This window comes from Cyprinus carpio, chromosome B9 (assembly GCF_018340385.1).
Source record: "Cyprinus carpio isolate SPL01 chromosome B9, ASM1834038v1, whole genome shotgun sequence".
NCBI classification, from domain to species: Eukaryota; Metazoa; Chordata; class Actinopteri; order Cypriniformes; family Cyprinidae; genus Cyprinus; species Cyprinus carpio.
In genome coordinates, this window is record NC_056605.1 from 21,237,268 (window position 1) to 21,253,859 (window position 16,592).

General features: G+C 36.7%; 1 protein-coding gene across 1 annotated transcript; it reads right to left on the bottom strand.

The window, feature by feature from the left end:
- Positions 1–7,298: 7,298 nt before the first annotated feature.
- Positions 7,299–8,955, bottom strand: LOC109058658 (ladderlectin-like). Its single transcript, XM_019075852.2, has 6 exons — positions 8,876–8,955; positions 8,688–8,749; positions 8,307–8,401; positions 7,959–8,081; positions 7,703–7,811; positions 7,299–7,575 (listed from the first exon to the last, which is right to left on the bottom strand). Exons 2-6 carry the CDS (start codon positions 8,740–8,742, stop codon positions 7,505–7,507), a joined length of 453 nt encoding a protein of 150 aa, XP_018931397.1. The 5' UTR covers positions 8,743–8,749; positions 8,876–8,955; the 3' UTR covers positions 7,299–7,504.
- Positions 8,956–16,592: the final 7,637 nt, after the last annotated feature.

Genomic DNA, 16,592 nt, shown 5'->3' on the forward strand with positions numbered 1-16,592 from the left:
CTAAATTCAACTGAGGGTCTAAATTTTAACAAGTTAACACTGTTATTGGAATGATAAAGGTAAATATTTTAGACTTTACGGCAAATAAACAGTGACAGATTGGCTAAGTCACTAACCAAATCATCCAGAGAGCACCCTCACATAAAGAAAGGCTGGTGTGAAGACAAAGGAGTGAATACAGTTCATGTAATATGGGTTAAAAGCAAAAGGAGCTGTAAGGCTTTGTGGGTCCTCAAGGTCTGAGTGATGCAATAGTTTGGTTTATGTAGAACAGAGATAAGTTGAACAAAAACTTTTGGATCTGCTGGCTAACCCGTTGATGGAGGAATACAGTAACAAGAGGTTTGAATTAATTTAAATAGCACAGCTTATGTGCTTATGAACACCTGTCAAGTCAAATCAAATTAATATTGTGAACACTGACAGGGCTTTTTGATAATGTATACTGTTTCAAAACAGATTTACAGAAACTGAGAATGTCTCTTTAATAAATATTTGGCCGTTTAGAACTAAGCAATAGTATTGTTCATTTAGTTATTGGATTGGGAATTCTGTCTGCTCTTTTTCGGTTTATAACAATTTTGAGTAAATAAATATCACTGCCAAATGACAAACATTGAATGAAGGGTTTTTAAGACATTGATCAGGTAGCTGACCTGTAAGCATTTCTAACTGACAAAACAGTGAGAACTAAATTGACTTTGTACGAGGTATTGAGGATTTGCTTCTGAATGTATCGTTAATTTAGTCTGAGTACAGTAATATGGTATGATAATTGAGAAGATTTGCATAAAAAAATCATAATAATAAATATAAGGCATTGAGGATGATTAACAGTAATGCCATGATATAAAAATACATGGATGACAATAAGTGAACAAGTAAGTTCTATTTTTGAAGTTATACACTTTGATACTTATGTCATTTCGACCAAATGTTCTTAACATTGACAAGTTTAGGTTTATGTTCATTTATGTTTAAATAGCATATGGACTAAGATGACGGCAAATGGATGCGTGGTGAAAGAAAAATTAATAAAAGGGTTATTAAGTAGTAAACTAGGAACTGTTCTAGGTTATTGAGGAAATAACGATTATGATTTCTTTTATTTCTGTTTTTAAAGATGGCTTAATCTGGGTCATACTTCTTAATGGTTTATTTTAAGTTAGACTACCATTTTGTTTTGAACCACAACATGGTTTCTAATGGTGGAATGAATGAGTGGAGTTACAATACCTTTTCTTGCAGTATAATGGTTTGGATTCATTTAGCTGGGCTTCCGGAGAATAATATATATACATTGTAATGAGTTTATTTTACTCTATAATACTTTAGTGATTTGTTGAATCTGGTTAATTATTATGCAAATTTAGTCTTAAGGCTGTCGGATAAATGTTTTGTTTTAGAGGGTAAGTGTGAAGTAGCTGTAGTAGGAAGAGAGGTATTTACAAAGGTATGTTGATGAAAGCATATATGGATGGAGGACACTTTTCCAGGCAGAGGGACACACAGAATGATTAACTGGATAAAACATATCTTTTTATGTGAAGAAAGACTAGTGCAAGTGCAGAAATAGTGGGATTAAGTAAGTAGATGAATGTATATGGGAAGTATTTTGTACAAAATAATGTTTATTACTAGAAATGTCAGACAGTACCAGAGATGTTAAGTATATGCACATGCTTATGTTGACCAACAGCCTGCATTTTTAGCATGCATAATGACTACACCTGACTTCATTTAGTAGACCAGACGTGGGGTATTGGACCCCACATTTGGTCTAAAACGGGGGATTGAAGGAGTGAATGCCGAGTTGCCATATCTTTCACATTGATATTAATTATATTATTACATTATATCTTGTTTGACTATTAATCAAGTTATGGCAAGAGTGAAATGTGTCACCTTATGTGCACTTATGAGATATTAAAGAATCCTGCTTTACGCTGTACTTCTACTCTCTAAGATGATGACTTCATAGTGTGTGTGTAACGAACCATACTGATAAAATTCTAGCTAGGGCTAGGTGGCCTTGAAGTTCTGATAAGTTTTCTACATATGTGTGTTAGTATCTGTCTGTACAGGGAGAAGCTCAGACAGTTCCAGGACAAATGTTCAACTGCCAATGTCCAGCGTATCAGATATAAGTCTGTGGAGAGTTTATCTAGGTTTTGGAACCAATCAGAATTTTGCTGACTTATGCATTGACGCAATTAGTTCTCTGTCAAGAGTATAATTGTTGGTGATTTTGAGTTGTACGCAGAGCGGCCTACGAACTCCATCGATAGCACTGAAGCGGACTTCTGCTGATGAAACTGCAAACCATGTTCTTCAGGAAATTTTTCTTTAATTGAATGCATCTCTGACTCCTGGTCTTCATTCATCATATCTGGTCCTTGGGTTTTAACTGTAAATTCCCCTACACTATCAAAAGGGCAGGTGATTTATGATCATTTATAAGGAATGTTTTGATGGCATTCATTTTAATACAATCATTTATGACATTACTGATGTTTGATGTTTTGTGATAAACTTCTGCAACTTTGATGTTTTGAGTGGGAGAAGATAGTTTTTGGGTCTATAGACCTTTTTTATTTTATTTTTATTTTTATTTTTTTATTTATTTGTTCTGCACAGATATCACATGGATACAGTACAAGGAGGGGAACGAAACCCAGTTGGGTTTATACAGAGTTCCACTCCACTTACATGAATAAACAAAAAGGCACGCAGACAAATAAGTTGACTACTAAAAAAAAAAAAGAGAGGGGAAAAACATATTTTCAGAAGCATGATTGTCCTAATGAAAGTAACTTAAAGTTACAGATGTTTAAGGGAAATAGTAAAGGAGAGTCAAAAGTAAAAAGTAGCATATAAGAGTCAGCAAAACTATAATATACTACAGAGTACTATAACAAAAACTGTCATTGTAAAATCAAAAAATCTTTCAACTGTTTTTTAAAGACAAGCAAAGAAGACATGGATCTTAGGGACAAACTTAATTTACTCCATAGTTGAGGACCCCTAAAGCTGAGGTCAGTTTTATGACCTGAAGTTCTAGAGAACGGCAAGACAAGATTTATTTCTCTATGCCTTGTTTGATGGATATGAGTATCTGAAATAAAAGTAAAGAAGTGTTGTAATGTTGGTGGAAAATCTTCTCTCTTATGAATAAACTTATGAATAAATATGCATGATAAATAAACATTGACTTTCTCAATTGATAAAATCTTGTATCTGAGAAATAGAGGTGCAGAAGGAGCATATTTAGAAGAGTAGGAAATCATACACAAGAACTTCTTCTGAATTTTAACAATTTTTGCGAGATAAGTGGGAGAAGTAGCACCCCAGACAACATTACAATAATTCATAAAGGGAAATAAAAAGCTGTAGTAAAGCATTAGATGAGCAGATGAGTGAATTGAAGGTAAAACAATTCTTAGAATACTTAACATTTTAGAGGATCTTGTACAGACTAGATCAACATGTTTGGACCAAGTTAAACCTTCGTCAATCAGGACACCGAGAAATTTTGTTGAGGCCACTTGAGTAACTGGAGCTCCATCAATTTCTATACAAGCATGTTCTTTGGGGTAGAATTTATTAATATTATGAAATATCATAAAATTACATTTTTTGACATTAAGGGTTAGCTTGTTAGTGCGAAACCAATTTGATAATATTTTTAACTCGTCATTAACATGTTGGATCAAGGCGACAAAATCCTCGTGTACTGCAATGAGATTAGTGTCATCTGCAAATAATATAGGTAGGAAATGATCACAACAAAGGAATAAATCATTAATATAAATTAAAAAACAATAAAGGACCCAGAATAGAACCCTGAGGAACCCCAAATGAAATTTTAGAAGTTTTAGAAAAGAAACCATTAAGATAAACAAATTGTTCTCTGTTAATAAAATAATTGCGAAACCAAACTAAGGCAGTACCCTCCACTCCATATCTATTAAGCTTAGAAATCAAAATATCATGTGAAACAGTATCAAAAGCCTTACTTAAATCAAGAAAAAACACAGAGAGCAAATTTTTTATTATCAAGGGCCTTTGATATATAATTTACAAGCTGTATTAATGCATGTTCTGTTGAATATTTTTTTCGAAACCCATATTGATGTTTGTAAATAATGTTATTAACAATTAAATGTTTATTTAATCGTTCATAAACGAGTTTCTCAAATATCTTAGAAATACAGGGCAGAATGGATATGGGACGATAATTGCTAAACACCTTTGTATCACCTGATTTAAAAATGGGAATAACTTTTGCAATTTTAAGAGCTTGGGGAATAATTCCAGATTGAAATGATAAAGAGATTACATGAGTAAAAGGTTGAATAATATGATCAATGGTCTCCTTAAGGAGGATACTCTTAATGCCATCGTGGCCAGGGGCTGAGTTCTTTAAAGAAAAAAATAATATCTCGGACCTCCTGCGTAGTTGGATGATCAAGATTAAGGAGGGGAGAGTACCGCCCATTTATTTGGCTACATGGATCATTATCAGTTTTCTGTATATTATGTGCTAAATCAGAACCAATTTTGGTAAAGAAATTATTGAAGCCATCAGCTATATCAATAGGGTCTGATAGACACCTATCATAGTCCCTCATCTCTATGGGTGCAGATGCAGCCTTCCTATTACGACTCAGTACCTGATTTATAATGTTCCAGGTTGATTTAATGTCATTAGAGACTCGATTAAACTGGTCGGCATAAAACTTTTTTTTAGTCGCCCTAATTAAACTTGTGAATTGGTTCCTATATTTTTTGTATGTTTCTAGGTTATGAGGAGTAGGCTTGGTGACAGACTTGCGATACAACCGATTTTTCTTTCTAGATAATTTCCTCAATTCACCGGTAAACCAGGGTTTGTCTCTAGCTACTTTGGATTTTACAGCTATCAGAGGAAAACTGGATTCCAGAGCAGAATTAAAGAGAGTCAGAAATAAATCATAGGCTTTAATAGCATCCTGCAACAACATGACCTCATCCCATATGATAGAGCTGATGGCTAATTTGAATATTCCAATATTTTTGAGGGTGAAATTTCGATATTTTACATGCACATTATTAGTAATACAAGTTCCAAAGACAGAATGTATCATTTGAAAGACTGGTAAATGGTCAGACACGTCACACCATAACAGCCCTGATGACACTTTATAGTCACATGAGTTAAACAAAATGTTATCTATAAGAGAGGCTGAGTGTGTGGTAACCCTAGTAGGTTTTGTAATTAGAGGGTAGAAATTTACAGAGTACAGGGTATTAAGAAAATCATGTGTAGCAGTATAATCAGCATGTAAGATATTCAAATTGAAATCACCGTGTAACAGACAGAGCTTATGTTCCTTTGAAATAATATCTAAGGTTGAATCAAGTGCATCAATGAAGGTATTTATATCTGAAGCAGGTGGTCTGTAAATGCATCCAATCACAATGCTTTTCCCTTTAAATAAATAACATGAGGGAATTTCAACAAATAAAGATTCTACTAATGTTAGGTCGAAGTCATTACTTAAATCCTTTCTGAGAATATAATTAAATGAATCAGCTACGTACAGAGAGACTCCTCCTCCTCTTTTCATTTCTCTACAAGAGTGGATAGCATTATAGTGTAATAGATTATAGAGGTGTGATGTATCATTATGGAGCCATGTTTCCGTAAATGCTATAACTGAGAAGGAGTGCGACAAGGTAAATAAGAAGGTTTTAAAGTGATCGAAATTTTCTCTGAAGCTACGTGCATTCACATGAATCGTGGAAAACGAGGTTTGATCAGAATGTGTAGGAGACAAACAAGGCAAAAAATTAAACTGCTGTTCGGTATAATATTCACACGACAAATTAACAGAATTCAGATAGTTGTTATTGGAGTCAGGATTAAAAAAGGTTTCGTAAATTCCAGAGTTGTTGTCCATGTTCAGCTCAAATGGGTTCAAAGTCCGTGAATCTATTACAGGTGCTGCATGTTTCCAGTCACTTGTTATGAGACTAGAGTCAATTGATGTCATAATAAGGAAATGTTAAGACCTTACGTAGCCCTGTTCCTTTTCAGCACTACACTTACTATCTTCAATCTTCTGGTTTGTATTTCCACAGCTTGAAGGTAAGGACATACAAATGTATGAATTAACCACTAGTTTTAAAATCTTACAGACATCCGCTTCAAACAATGCACATGATAAAACCTGCTAAATATTTTAAACAGCAATGCAATAGAAATAAACAGAGCTACCGTTAAAATGGAAGTTTAAATACAAACGTTTCTCTGCCACATAAGGTTGTTTCTCTGCAAGTTTATAGAATTCATGACAGATTCACCATCTACAGATGTAGGCTACTCTGAGAAATTACAAAAATGTTTCTGAAAATGTCTCTGAGGCATGAGTCTTTTAGAGAAATATTAGTCTACTGATAAATTAACTTTACAATAATTTTTTCTAACAATATTTCAGCTGTCATGGCTTGTATGTTTTCTTTCAGCTGTTTAGAATTTTCTTGCGATTCAGTTTGATTCATTCAGACAGTTCAGTTCACAGAATCATTTGCAGATGTGGATATTCCTAAAATCCACTGTAAGACACAAAACTTACAAATGTCTTCTTGCATTTTTAAATGACGAAGCAGCTGTGTGCACCGTGTAGCTTGCACACCCCCACCCCTGATTATAACATCATTTAATGGCATTCCAAATCCAACACAGACAACATATACTGTGCATTTTTGGTCTCCCGAATTAGTTTATGATGTATGCCACAAATATTTCACTGGAATGCCCCAGGTTTGTTTTCACATGCTTTAAAATGTAATTGTGTTCCCTTTTCACTTCTTAACCCTATCGGTCATGTTTATCTAAATGTTTCTGAAGCAGTTTAATGCAAAATTTGTTATCTGTTAAAACGATGGAAATTTTGATTAGGGCAACTTATGTTACATAATGTAGACATATATTACAACAGTGACATTTAACACATGCATGATATTGTTGAAGAAACAATCAAGCTTTTGGGGTTAATTAAGGTATGTTAAAAGTAATTTGTTAATGCTTTCATACCTTTAAAATTCATTTTAATGATCGATGGCTGAATGTTTTTGAAAACGCTTATTATTGCATTCATAGAGCAAACCTTTAACTGATTATTTACAATATAACCTAATTTACCTCCATAATTTGCTGAAAGCATAATGGGGTGCAGGATAAAGGTGGATAGCCAAAGTTACTGTGAAATGTTTTTATTTTTTTATACACTAATTGAACTCCACAACACACAGAATTTGCTTTATCAATGCTTTTATTAATTTATTATTTATTTGATTGTAAAAGTTTCAGAGAAGGTATTGAGAAGAGATTAAAGTTTAGAAGAAATTTAAATAAAGCTTAATTTCAGAATAACTTTTTTTTTTTTTGTAAAGATAAGATCAGAAAAATGTAAATGTAGTACAATCAAAGTAACTGTGGAGCAGGTGACTGCATATGATCTCACAGGTCTTTAGCACAAACAAAGCCAGCTGAAAACGAACAGGCTATATCGACCCAGCAAGCGTTGTTAGCTGTAGGGGGGGAAAAGTAAATAAGTTATTCTGATAATTACTGTGGTGGTAGAATCAAAATAAAACAGAATGTTCAACTAAAGGCACTTGTCATTTCATGTTAAAAAAAAACAGATTGCAATCTTACGGTTCCAGTTAATCATAACACAGTTCTCGCCACCACCGCCATTAGGTTCAATAGAGCACCAGTTAGTGTAGTCATATGTAGTTCCATCACTCCACACCCACTGTCCATCCTAAAGAGTGAAGAGAGTGATTATAAAGAGTGCACTGCTGTATTCTGAATCCAGTAAGCAGCAAAGTCAACCCATCTTCATGTTTAAAGTAGAAATTTCAGTCTAGACAAACAAATAAGTCTTATTAGGCCACACAGTTTAACTTACTTGTATAGCATCATGAGCACCAATCCAAGAGCGCGTGGAAGAAGGCAACAGACTCAGCAGAAAATCGTTTTCCATTTTATTGTGCGCAGATGCGAGATTTGAGTCAAGACTTTGGCAGTTTCTCTAAATAGACAGATTTTTCTATTGTCAGTACAAAATATATTATTTTCAGCATGAAGCACAAAGTAACTTTTTTAAACAAAAGTTTTAGTCACTTGTGAACAATGTCTGGTCTGATTGTTAATTTGCTCATGATTAGTTTTCTGTATTATTTATTCGCAGAAAAGAAAGTTTTACTTAAAGAAAAATAATAAATAAAATAAAAATCACCTACAAATAACACATTACCTCTGCTGTGATCATGTTAACCGTCTGAGGGAAGAACTTGTAGCATTGGACTCCAAAATTTGTCCATCCATAAGGGCATTTTTCAGCCAAATTAACTGCATCCAGTACATAAACATTAGGGCTCTTGTAATATCTGAAAAACCTTTTTTATTATTGTTATTTTATGTAGCTTATTTAATGATTGTTATTATGTGCTGCAGATGTGTGTATTTTAGACACTAGTAGATCCCTTATTAATCATGCAAATATTAGTTAAAATAATGTATTTTATATCCATAAAGCTACAAACAAAAAACAGTTAAGGTTTGGTAGAGCAAGATGTTAAAATGGAATATCAAGTAAAAATCTTAAAAATGTTAAAAATAAATATCTCTTGGTTACCATCTACATTGGAGAACACAATGCAAAGAAGAAGGAGACTTCTCAGAATTGCCATGATGAACCTAGAAATAAATAAGCAGGATAAAGACAATTAAATGTCTGCACTCTGTGGATTGTCAATGTATTTTAAAGACAAATCAAAAAGATTCTTTAAGTAGAAAGGTTATTCTGTAGTGCTAAAATCTCACCTTGGTTTTTAGATCGTTGCCTCCAGAATCTCAGAGGAAGATTTTGTGAAGTTCCAGAAAGTTCCCTGCTTATATACTTTACTTAATGGCAAGTTTGTATAAGTCACAAGGTTGACACAGGGTGTGACTGTTTGATCTATCAATTTAATAAAATCGAAGACAGGAGAATGGGGTAAGATGAGCTTGTTTAAAAAAAATATTAGGTTAACTAAATATTTATTTTTCCCCTTTTTTTTGCATATTAATATAAGAGTATAATTTGAATATTAGTCATAAGGGATGGTTCCCTATAAAAATCTGAAGTTGTATAAAATATGAAGTACCAGGCAAAAAAAAAAAAAAGTGCACTTCCATAATGTACAGTTAGGTCTATATATATTTGGACACAGGCACAATTTTTTATTATTTTAGCTGCTGACCAAAACATATTCAAGTTACATATATTAAGTTATATAATGGTCAAGGTGCACACTTTAATTTGAGGGTATTCTCATCAAAATTGGAGGAAAAAAAGGTTAAGGTTAAGGAATTGAAAGGTTATGGAATTACAGCTCTTTAATATGTACCTCCCCTTTTGTTAACCTTTTAAACGGTTTCCCACATATGGTATTCTTATTTCCGTGCCCCTGGGAGTATGGTCCCACATATGGGATTTAGAACGTTTGGTGACGTCACATAACTGTCAAATTCAAACTGCGTTTTCGCGCATTGGCTGGTGCTGAGCCAGAGCGAGACGTGCACTGCTCTTGTCATATTATCACAACTATGCAGTGTTATTAACCACATACTGCATATTTTAGGTTTCAGACATTTAAATACAGATAAATACTAGTAAAACAATATATTTAGAGTTTGAAAAATACACGCATATGTCTATGGAAGAAACAATAACAATCCATTCAAATTTAATTTGCATATGTGCTTTATTCATATCAGATACACATCGAGGAAGCAACTGTAAAGTTCACTCTATTCATCACCCAGTTCATCCGCCACTTATTACTTGTATTTCAGGAGAGACTGATGAATTCAAGTACTGTAAATCTGACTGACAGGACTCTCTGAACTGCAGCGTGAACAAACATGGCGGCGCCCATCTCACATTACAGATCACGATCAAGATCATTTAGAAAGGGTTTTAAACAACAAAACACACTTATTAACACATATTTATGAATCGGAATATCAGATTGTTCATGACATGGTATGCATGTTTGTGAATATTTTAAATAAAAAAAAAGGATAAACGAAATAAAAGAGATCCATCTGTCATTCAGTGTTATTGTAGACACGGTGTGTCATGTGACAAGCCTGACACGTCGCCATGGAAACATTAAGGGGAACATTCTAAAATAATGGTCATCTTAAAAAAAACTCACTCTGGGGGGACCGCTAGAATATTTTAAACTCACCACTGAAAAGGTTAAGGGACCATAAGTTATATTGGACAATTGACTCAAAACCTGTTTCATGGACAGGCATGGGCTATTCCTTCATTATTTTTCACTTCAGTTAAGCAGGTAAAAGGTCTGGAGTTGATTGTGGATTAAAGCAGAAGTGGATCTCCTGGCAAGCAAGATGAAGCTGCAGGTCAGGAGCTAAGGCAGCATATTCTTCGTCCAACGCTCACCTCCATGGAAATTGGTCCTTCGATCTGACCATAACTGTGCTGGGGTGCCTCTCCTAGCAATGAACCTCCGAAAGGCCATGAGAAAGGAATCCGTACTCAGGCTAGGGAGTAAGTCTAAGTGTAGGGCTCTAGTGGTGAGACACTTAAACAGAACACCCCAAAGCTTCTCTGTATGTCTACCAATCTTGATTAGGAAAGGACAGAAGCAGTCCATCCCACATGAATGAAAGGCAGGCTTGTGAAGCTGAAGGCGGGCAGAAGGTAGATCAGACATCTGAGGCATGGAAGGCTGACCTCTCCACCGGCAACATTCTGGACAGGTATACTGAAACAGTCGAACAGCTTCACGGCCTCGTAGGATCCAGGATGATGCAGCTTGTTGTCATAATGGCAGATGATCAGGCAAGTAACTGGATGTTTAGGGTCGAAGACTGCAGGATGGAGAACAGAATCTGTGAGGTCAGCCACTCTCCTCAAACAACCACCCACTCTAATTAAGCCATTAGATGGATCCATCTCAGGGGCCAAGGTGACTAGACGGCTACTAGGTTTCACTACCTTCCAGATTAAACTACTTTTAAGAACATGGACTTCATCATGACAATAATCTGTGGCTTCTGGACCTATGCCAGAATCTGGCTCACCTTGTAGATCTCGGGCAGTAACATCCAGCAGGTCTATCCAAGTGGAGTAATTCCATCTATCAGGGTGGATACAGGTGGTCGTGAGGTAGTTACTCCACAAAAGGTAGACTTGTGCAACTCTGCTGGATCTTCACCAAGCTCAAAAGTACGAAGGACAGGCCATTCTTGAGGGTCAATCTGAGAAGATGTCGACTTTGTGGGTAACTCCCTCAGTCCTAACTGCCGGGGGGACATAAGTCCAGGGAAGAGAGACACTAGGAAGGCAGTGAAGCTCTTCTTCCCACAACATCCAAGAATGGAGAAGATCAGGAGGCAGGCTGGGATCGTCCTGCTCCCTCTGTTTGTTCCAAAGGTGCTTAACGATCACTTTCGCACCGGTTGTGTAAGGAAGGAGCAGTCCCAGAAGGTCATACTGTGTAGCAAGGACCCTGTAAATATACCACAAGGTAGGGGTGGCATAGATCACTGTGTTTATAGGACAAGGTGTCGGACTGCCAATTCCAACTCAACCCTAATGTGGACTCAGTGACATCTGCCTTCTCCTGTGTCAGCCACAACTCCACACTAGTCACTCGAGCTTCAGGAGGTAGGTGACTTATTACAGCTGGTTCTTCAGATCTCTAATCCAGCCCCAGACAGGATAGTGCGCAGGTGATTAATCAGACTCTGGGCTGCATCAGCAGTGGGTAGGCTCTGGAGGCAATTATCTATGTAGAAACATCTTTCTACAGAGAAACGAATCTCCTCATCTGTTAAGGGGTGCTGACGAGTGTGGCGCTGGAGTGCATAGATAGCACAACAAGGGCTGGAGGTGGTGCCAACCACTTAAAGATCTGAGGAGCCTCATCCATCTGCAGATCTCGCCATAGGAAGTGGAGTAGAGGACGATCTTCAGGCAGGAGGCGAACCTGGTGGATCATCGCCTTTATATCTCCACTCACAGCTACAGGATGCTCGCAGAAACAAAGGAGGACACCTAACAACAAGGCTCCAAGGGTAGGTCTGGGCAGTAGGTACTGGTTAAGGCTCTGACCTCGGTACTGATGGGAACAATTAAAGATGAGATGGGACTTCCCATTGTGGCTAACAATGTGGTGAGGAATGTACCAACACTCAGAGGTATCAGGAACAGAAGCAGGCACTACACAGACAGCTCCAGTCTCAAGGAGTCTCTGCATCTCCATTGTGTAGGTATTGGCTTTCTCAGGATCTTTCAGCAGACGTCAATCCACGCTGCAGAGGTTAGGCAGGACTGAATCTCTCTGAGCATTTAACAGAGGCATATCTCTATGATGAAGAAGAGGAGTGGCAAGGTGATGAACACCCTCAATCTCTAGGGTAAGGGTCTTAAGGTCAAGCAGCTGAAGGGTTTCCTGATCCTGTTTGGAATGAGAAACTTCTTTACACTCACGGTAAGGAACTGTATCCAACTGCCACAATTTCTGAATGTGATGAAGGAGCTCATCTTGGACAGGAACCAAAGACGTAAGCAAGCACTGGCGAGGAGTCGAAGGACAACCCATAGAAGGAACAGGACCCTGAAGTGTCCATCCCAGGTGGGTACAAACAGCAACTGGCGCTCCTGGGCTGCCCCATCGAACAGGCTAAGTGGGGGTGATAAGGTGCAGTTAATCAGAACATATAAGGACATCAGTAAGGACACGAATAGGAAAGCCCTTCAAGTGTCTGTACTTCCACCGTAACTGCTCAATTGGATAGGACTGGTGCGAAAGGTTAAGGCAATCAGCAGTAAAGGCGGGACTGATCTGATAACCGAGCTGCGGTCGGTAGATGGGAGAAATCTGGAAGACTATGGAACAACCACGAATGACCTGAACATCATCTCTGACTGTCCATAATGGAAGGTCTTCTGGAACACCCTAAATTCCCAGGGCTTCAACAGCATTGGATAGCAGGATTGTTCTCTCTGACCCATCATCCAGGAATGCAAAGGTATCTAGGGTGTGATCCTCATAGGGCAGCTGCACTGGAACCACTTTGAGCATCACACGGCCGCTAACAGAAAGCTTATCCAAGATGAACCTGTCTGAGGAGAAACTCATGAAGCAACTCTTCTCCACAGTAGCAGAATCCTCAGTAGAGGAAGGACTGACATTCATGCCGTGAAGGGAATGAAGATGTAGGCCACGGTAAAGACTGCAGGGCGTCTTCAGATCACATTGGGCAGCATGGTGGGATCTGGCACAGCACCAACAGGAATTAACCAGGACTTAACTTGATCAGGGGTAAGCTGGGCAAATGAAGCACACTGACTCAGGTAATTCTCAGACACATCACAGAAAGGACAATAACGCTTCGTTCTAGCAGGCTTCACTGGCTGCATGGAACCTCAACTGAGGAAGGGGACAAGGATGAGGATGGGGCTGGTATACGCGTTTTGGGGTATTTTCTCCTGATAACCCCGAAATGAACTTAAATTACACTTTCAGTTTTGATTGAACAGATAAGAGCAATACATCAATCGAATCTGTAAAGGGTCTACCTTTTTTTGTATACAGACATAATAACAACAAAACTTTGTGCACTTATAAAATAAAGATAACAAAGAAGGAGTGCTGTCTGCAGCCTTTGTCTGTGCTGATCTTCATTTACAAACGCGTCATTAAAATGAACTGTAACTCAGTGAATACTCAACACAGAGACATGAGAGAGATATCTGTAGAAAGCCTGACATGTCTACTTTTAAACTAAACAAGTGCTGCCGAAAACAAATATCCTGTGATAAAGTAATCCATATGAAAACAACGCGATGTCCGTTTTTCACGTCTCCCTTCATTATCTTATAATGCGACCACGCCCCCGCGCTGAACGCGCTTTTGAGATGATAATGTTTCACTGAAGCGCGCGGCTTGAATACGCCCACACAACAGAAGACAACGCAGCGAGATTGTTCTTCAAGTTTTTTTATTTTACTGTTTGCTTCGCGATAAGAGGAATAAGACATAATTCACCCCAAAAAGATGTGATGTGGTTGAGGATTTGAGATTTGGATTTCCTCAGAAAAAAAGAATGAAGCACTTTATTCAGCAGAGATCATAAACATGAGTAAGTCTCTTATTTATTTATATACTTGTACTAGTTTTCACATAACGTGTAAACATTTTACTACTTAGAATTTTTTCCCAAAGACTTTTTTCCAAACTATAATTCCTGACTAAATGTATAATCAAGTGAAATATTATGAAGTTTCAATAACAATATACACTACTATACCATTCAAAAAGCTTGATGTAAATAATAAAAATGTACCAACAAATGTAACTGTAACAAATGTAATAAACAATGCTGTTCTTTCAATTTATCCCCCCTAAAAAACCTGAAACAAATATTCTCAGCTCTTTTCAACATTAATAATAATAATGATAATAATAACAATAAATGTTTTTTTTGTAGAAAATAAGATTGTTAAAAGGATTTCTGAAGGATTGTGTGACTGGAGTAATGATGCAAAAAATTCAGTTTGAAAGTCAGCTTTGATTGTTCCTAATAAACTGTTTAACTGCACTCACAAGTGAATATTAAATTATGTTGTGGGATAATTAAATATATTCTAAATAAACTACAAACATAAAATTATATACATTTATTTTGTCCTCACATTCTTTCTTGTAACTCATCCCTCTCAGTGACACAGCTGACTGAATGGCTCATTATGCAGCTCATTATGCAGGCCTTTGTCTTCTCAGGTGTGAATTCATGATAGTTGACGCCTACTCGCATATGACTTTTACCAACAAAAAAGTGTCTTATAAAATTTAAATCAATATATTGTTTTCTGTAAGTGAGTAAACAAGATGATTTTCACATCATTTAGAAAAAAATCTAGGCTACAAGCTCCAGTTCTCAAAAGTCCCGGGAACCAATTTTTTGTATGTGTTTTATTGCCTTATTCAAGTGATTTAACATTTTTAGTTTTTCACTAACCGCGCATAACATTTTTTTTCTCAAAAACACAATCATGTACATACATGCTGCTCACATATTATTATAGCCCAGTTTGTGCTGATTACAGTGAGATTAGACTTTAGCCATTTAGATATTTATAAGAAACTGAAAAAAAGCACAAATGTCAGGGCATGACAAAACTTCTCCAGGCCCCAAAAATACCCTTAGACTCCAGAGGGTTAATAATTGGAATCTTTTCTGGGAGCATCCTAGGCTTTTTCGCACTGATGGCCTGCACCCCAGCAAAGTCGGAGCGGAACTCCTGTCGGACAACATCTCCAGGACTCTACACTCCATTTGACTAGTAAGCCAATTCTCAAATTAGTGCTATGATAGCTTTTGTTCTACCCGCTTAAATGTTAGAAGTACTTGCGTTGTCCAATCTATTAAGACTGTGTCTGTTCCCCGAATAGTGAGGTCAAAATATAAATTTAATGTAGGATCAAGAAAAAATCTTATTGTGATTAAACCAGAAAAACGTAAAATAAATGAAAAAAAAACAATTTCTAAAGTTTGGGCGCATAAACATTAGATCACTCACACCCAAAGCAGTTATGTAAATAAAATGATCACAGATAATAGTTTTGATGTACCCTGCTTGACTGAAACCTGGCTAAAACCAAATGATTATATTGGTCTAAATGAGTCTACTCCACCAAACTACTGTTATAAACCATGAGCCCCGTCAGACTGGTCGAGGGGGAAGTGTTGCAACAATATATAGTGATATTCTCAATGTTACCCAGAAAACAGGATACAGGTTTAAATCATTCAAAATACTTCTGCTTAATGTTACACTGTCAGATATGCAAAAATTTATTGTATCTCTTTCTCTGGCTACTGTGTATAGACCACCAGGGCCGTATACAGATTCCTAAAAGAATTTGGAGATTTCCTCTCAGACCTGTTGGTTACCGTTGATAAAGTGCTAATTTTTCTGAGATTTTAACATTCACGTTGATAATACAAATGATGCATTAGGACTTGCGTTTACTGACTAATTAAACTGTTTTGGAGTAAAGCAAAATGTCACCGGTCCCACTCATCGTTTTAATCATACGCTAGATTTAATTATATCACATGGAATCGATCTTACTGATATAGATATCGTACCTCAAAGTGATTATGTTACTGACCATTTCCTTGTATTGTGTATTCTGCGTATTGATGATAATAACTAAATGGCTTTGCGTTATCATCCAGGCAGAACTATTGTTCCAGCCACCAAAGACAGATTTGCAAATAACCTGCCTGATTTATCTCAACTGCTCTGTGTACCCATAAATACACATGAACTAGACAAAATGACTGGCAACATGGGCACTATCTTCTCTAATACATTAGAAGCTGTTGCACCAATCAAATTGAAAAAAGTTAGAGAAAAACGTACTGTGCCATTTTACAACAGTATCACCCACTCTCTCAAGAAAGAAACTCGTAGTCTTGAGCGCAAATGGAAAAAAACTAACTTGGAAGT

Bases quoted from the DNA above. Each gene is read 5' to 3' on its own strand.
- LOC109058658 (XM_019075852.2), bottom strand. From the start codon at position 8,742: ATGGCAATTCTGAGAAGTCTCCTTCTTCTTTGCATTGTGTTCTCCAAT. The intron at 8,082-8,306 runs GTAATGTGTTAT...CTGTCTATTTAG, and splicing joins TTAACATGATCACAGCAGAG to AGAAACTGCCAAAGTCTTGA. The intron at 7,576-7,702 runs GTAAGATTGCAA...CCCCCCCTACAG, and splicing joins TGTTATGATTAACTGGAACC to CTAACAACGCTTGCTGGGTC.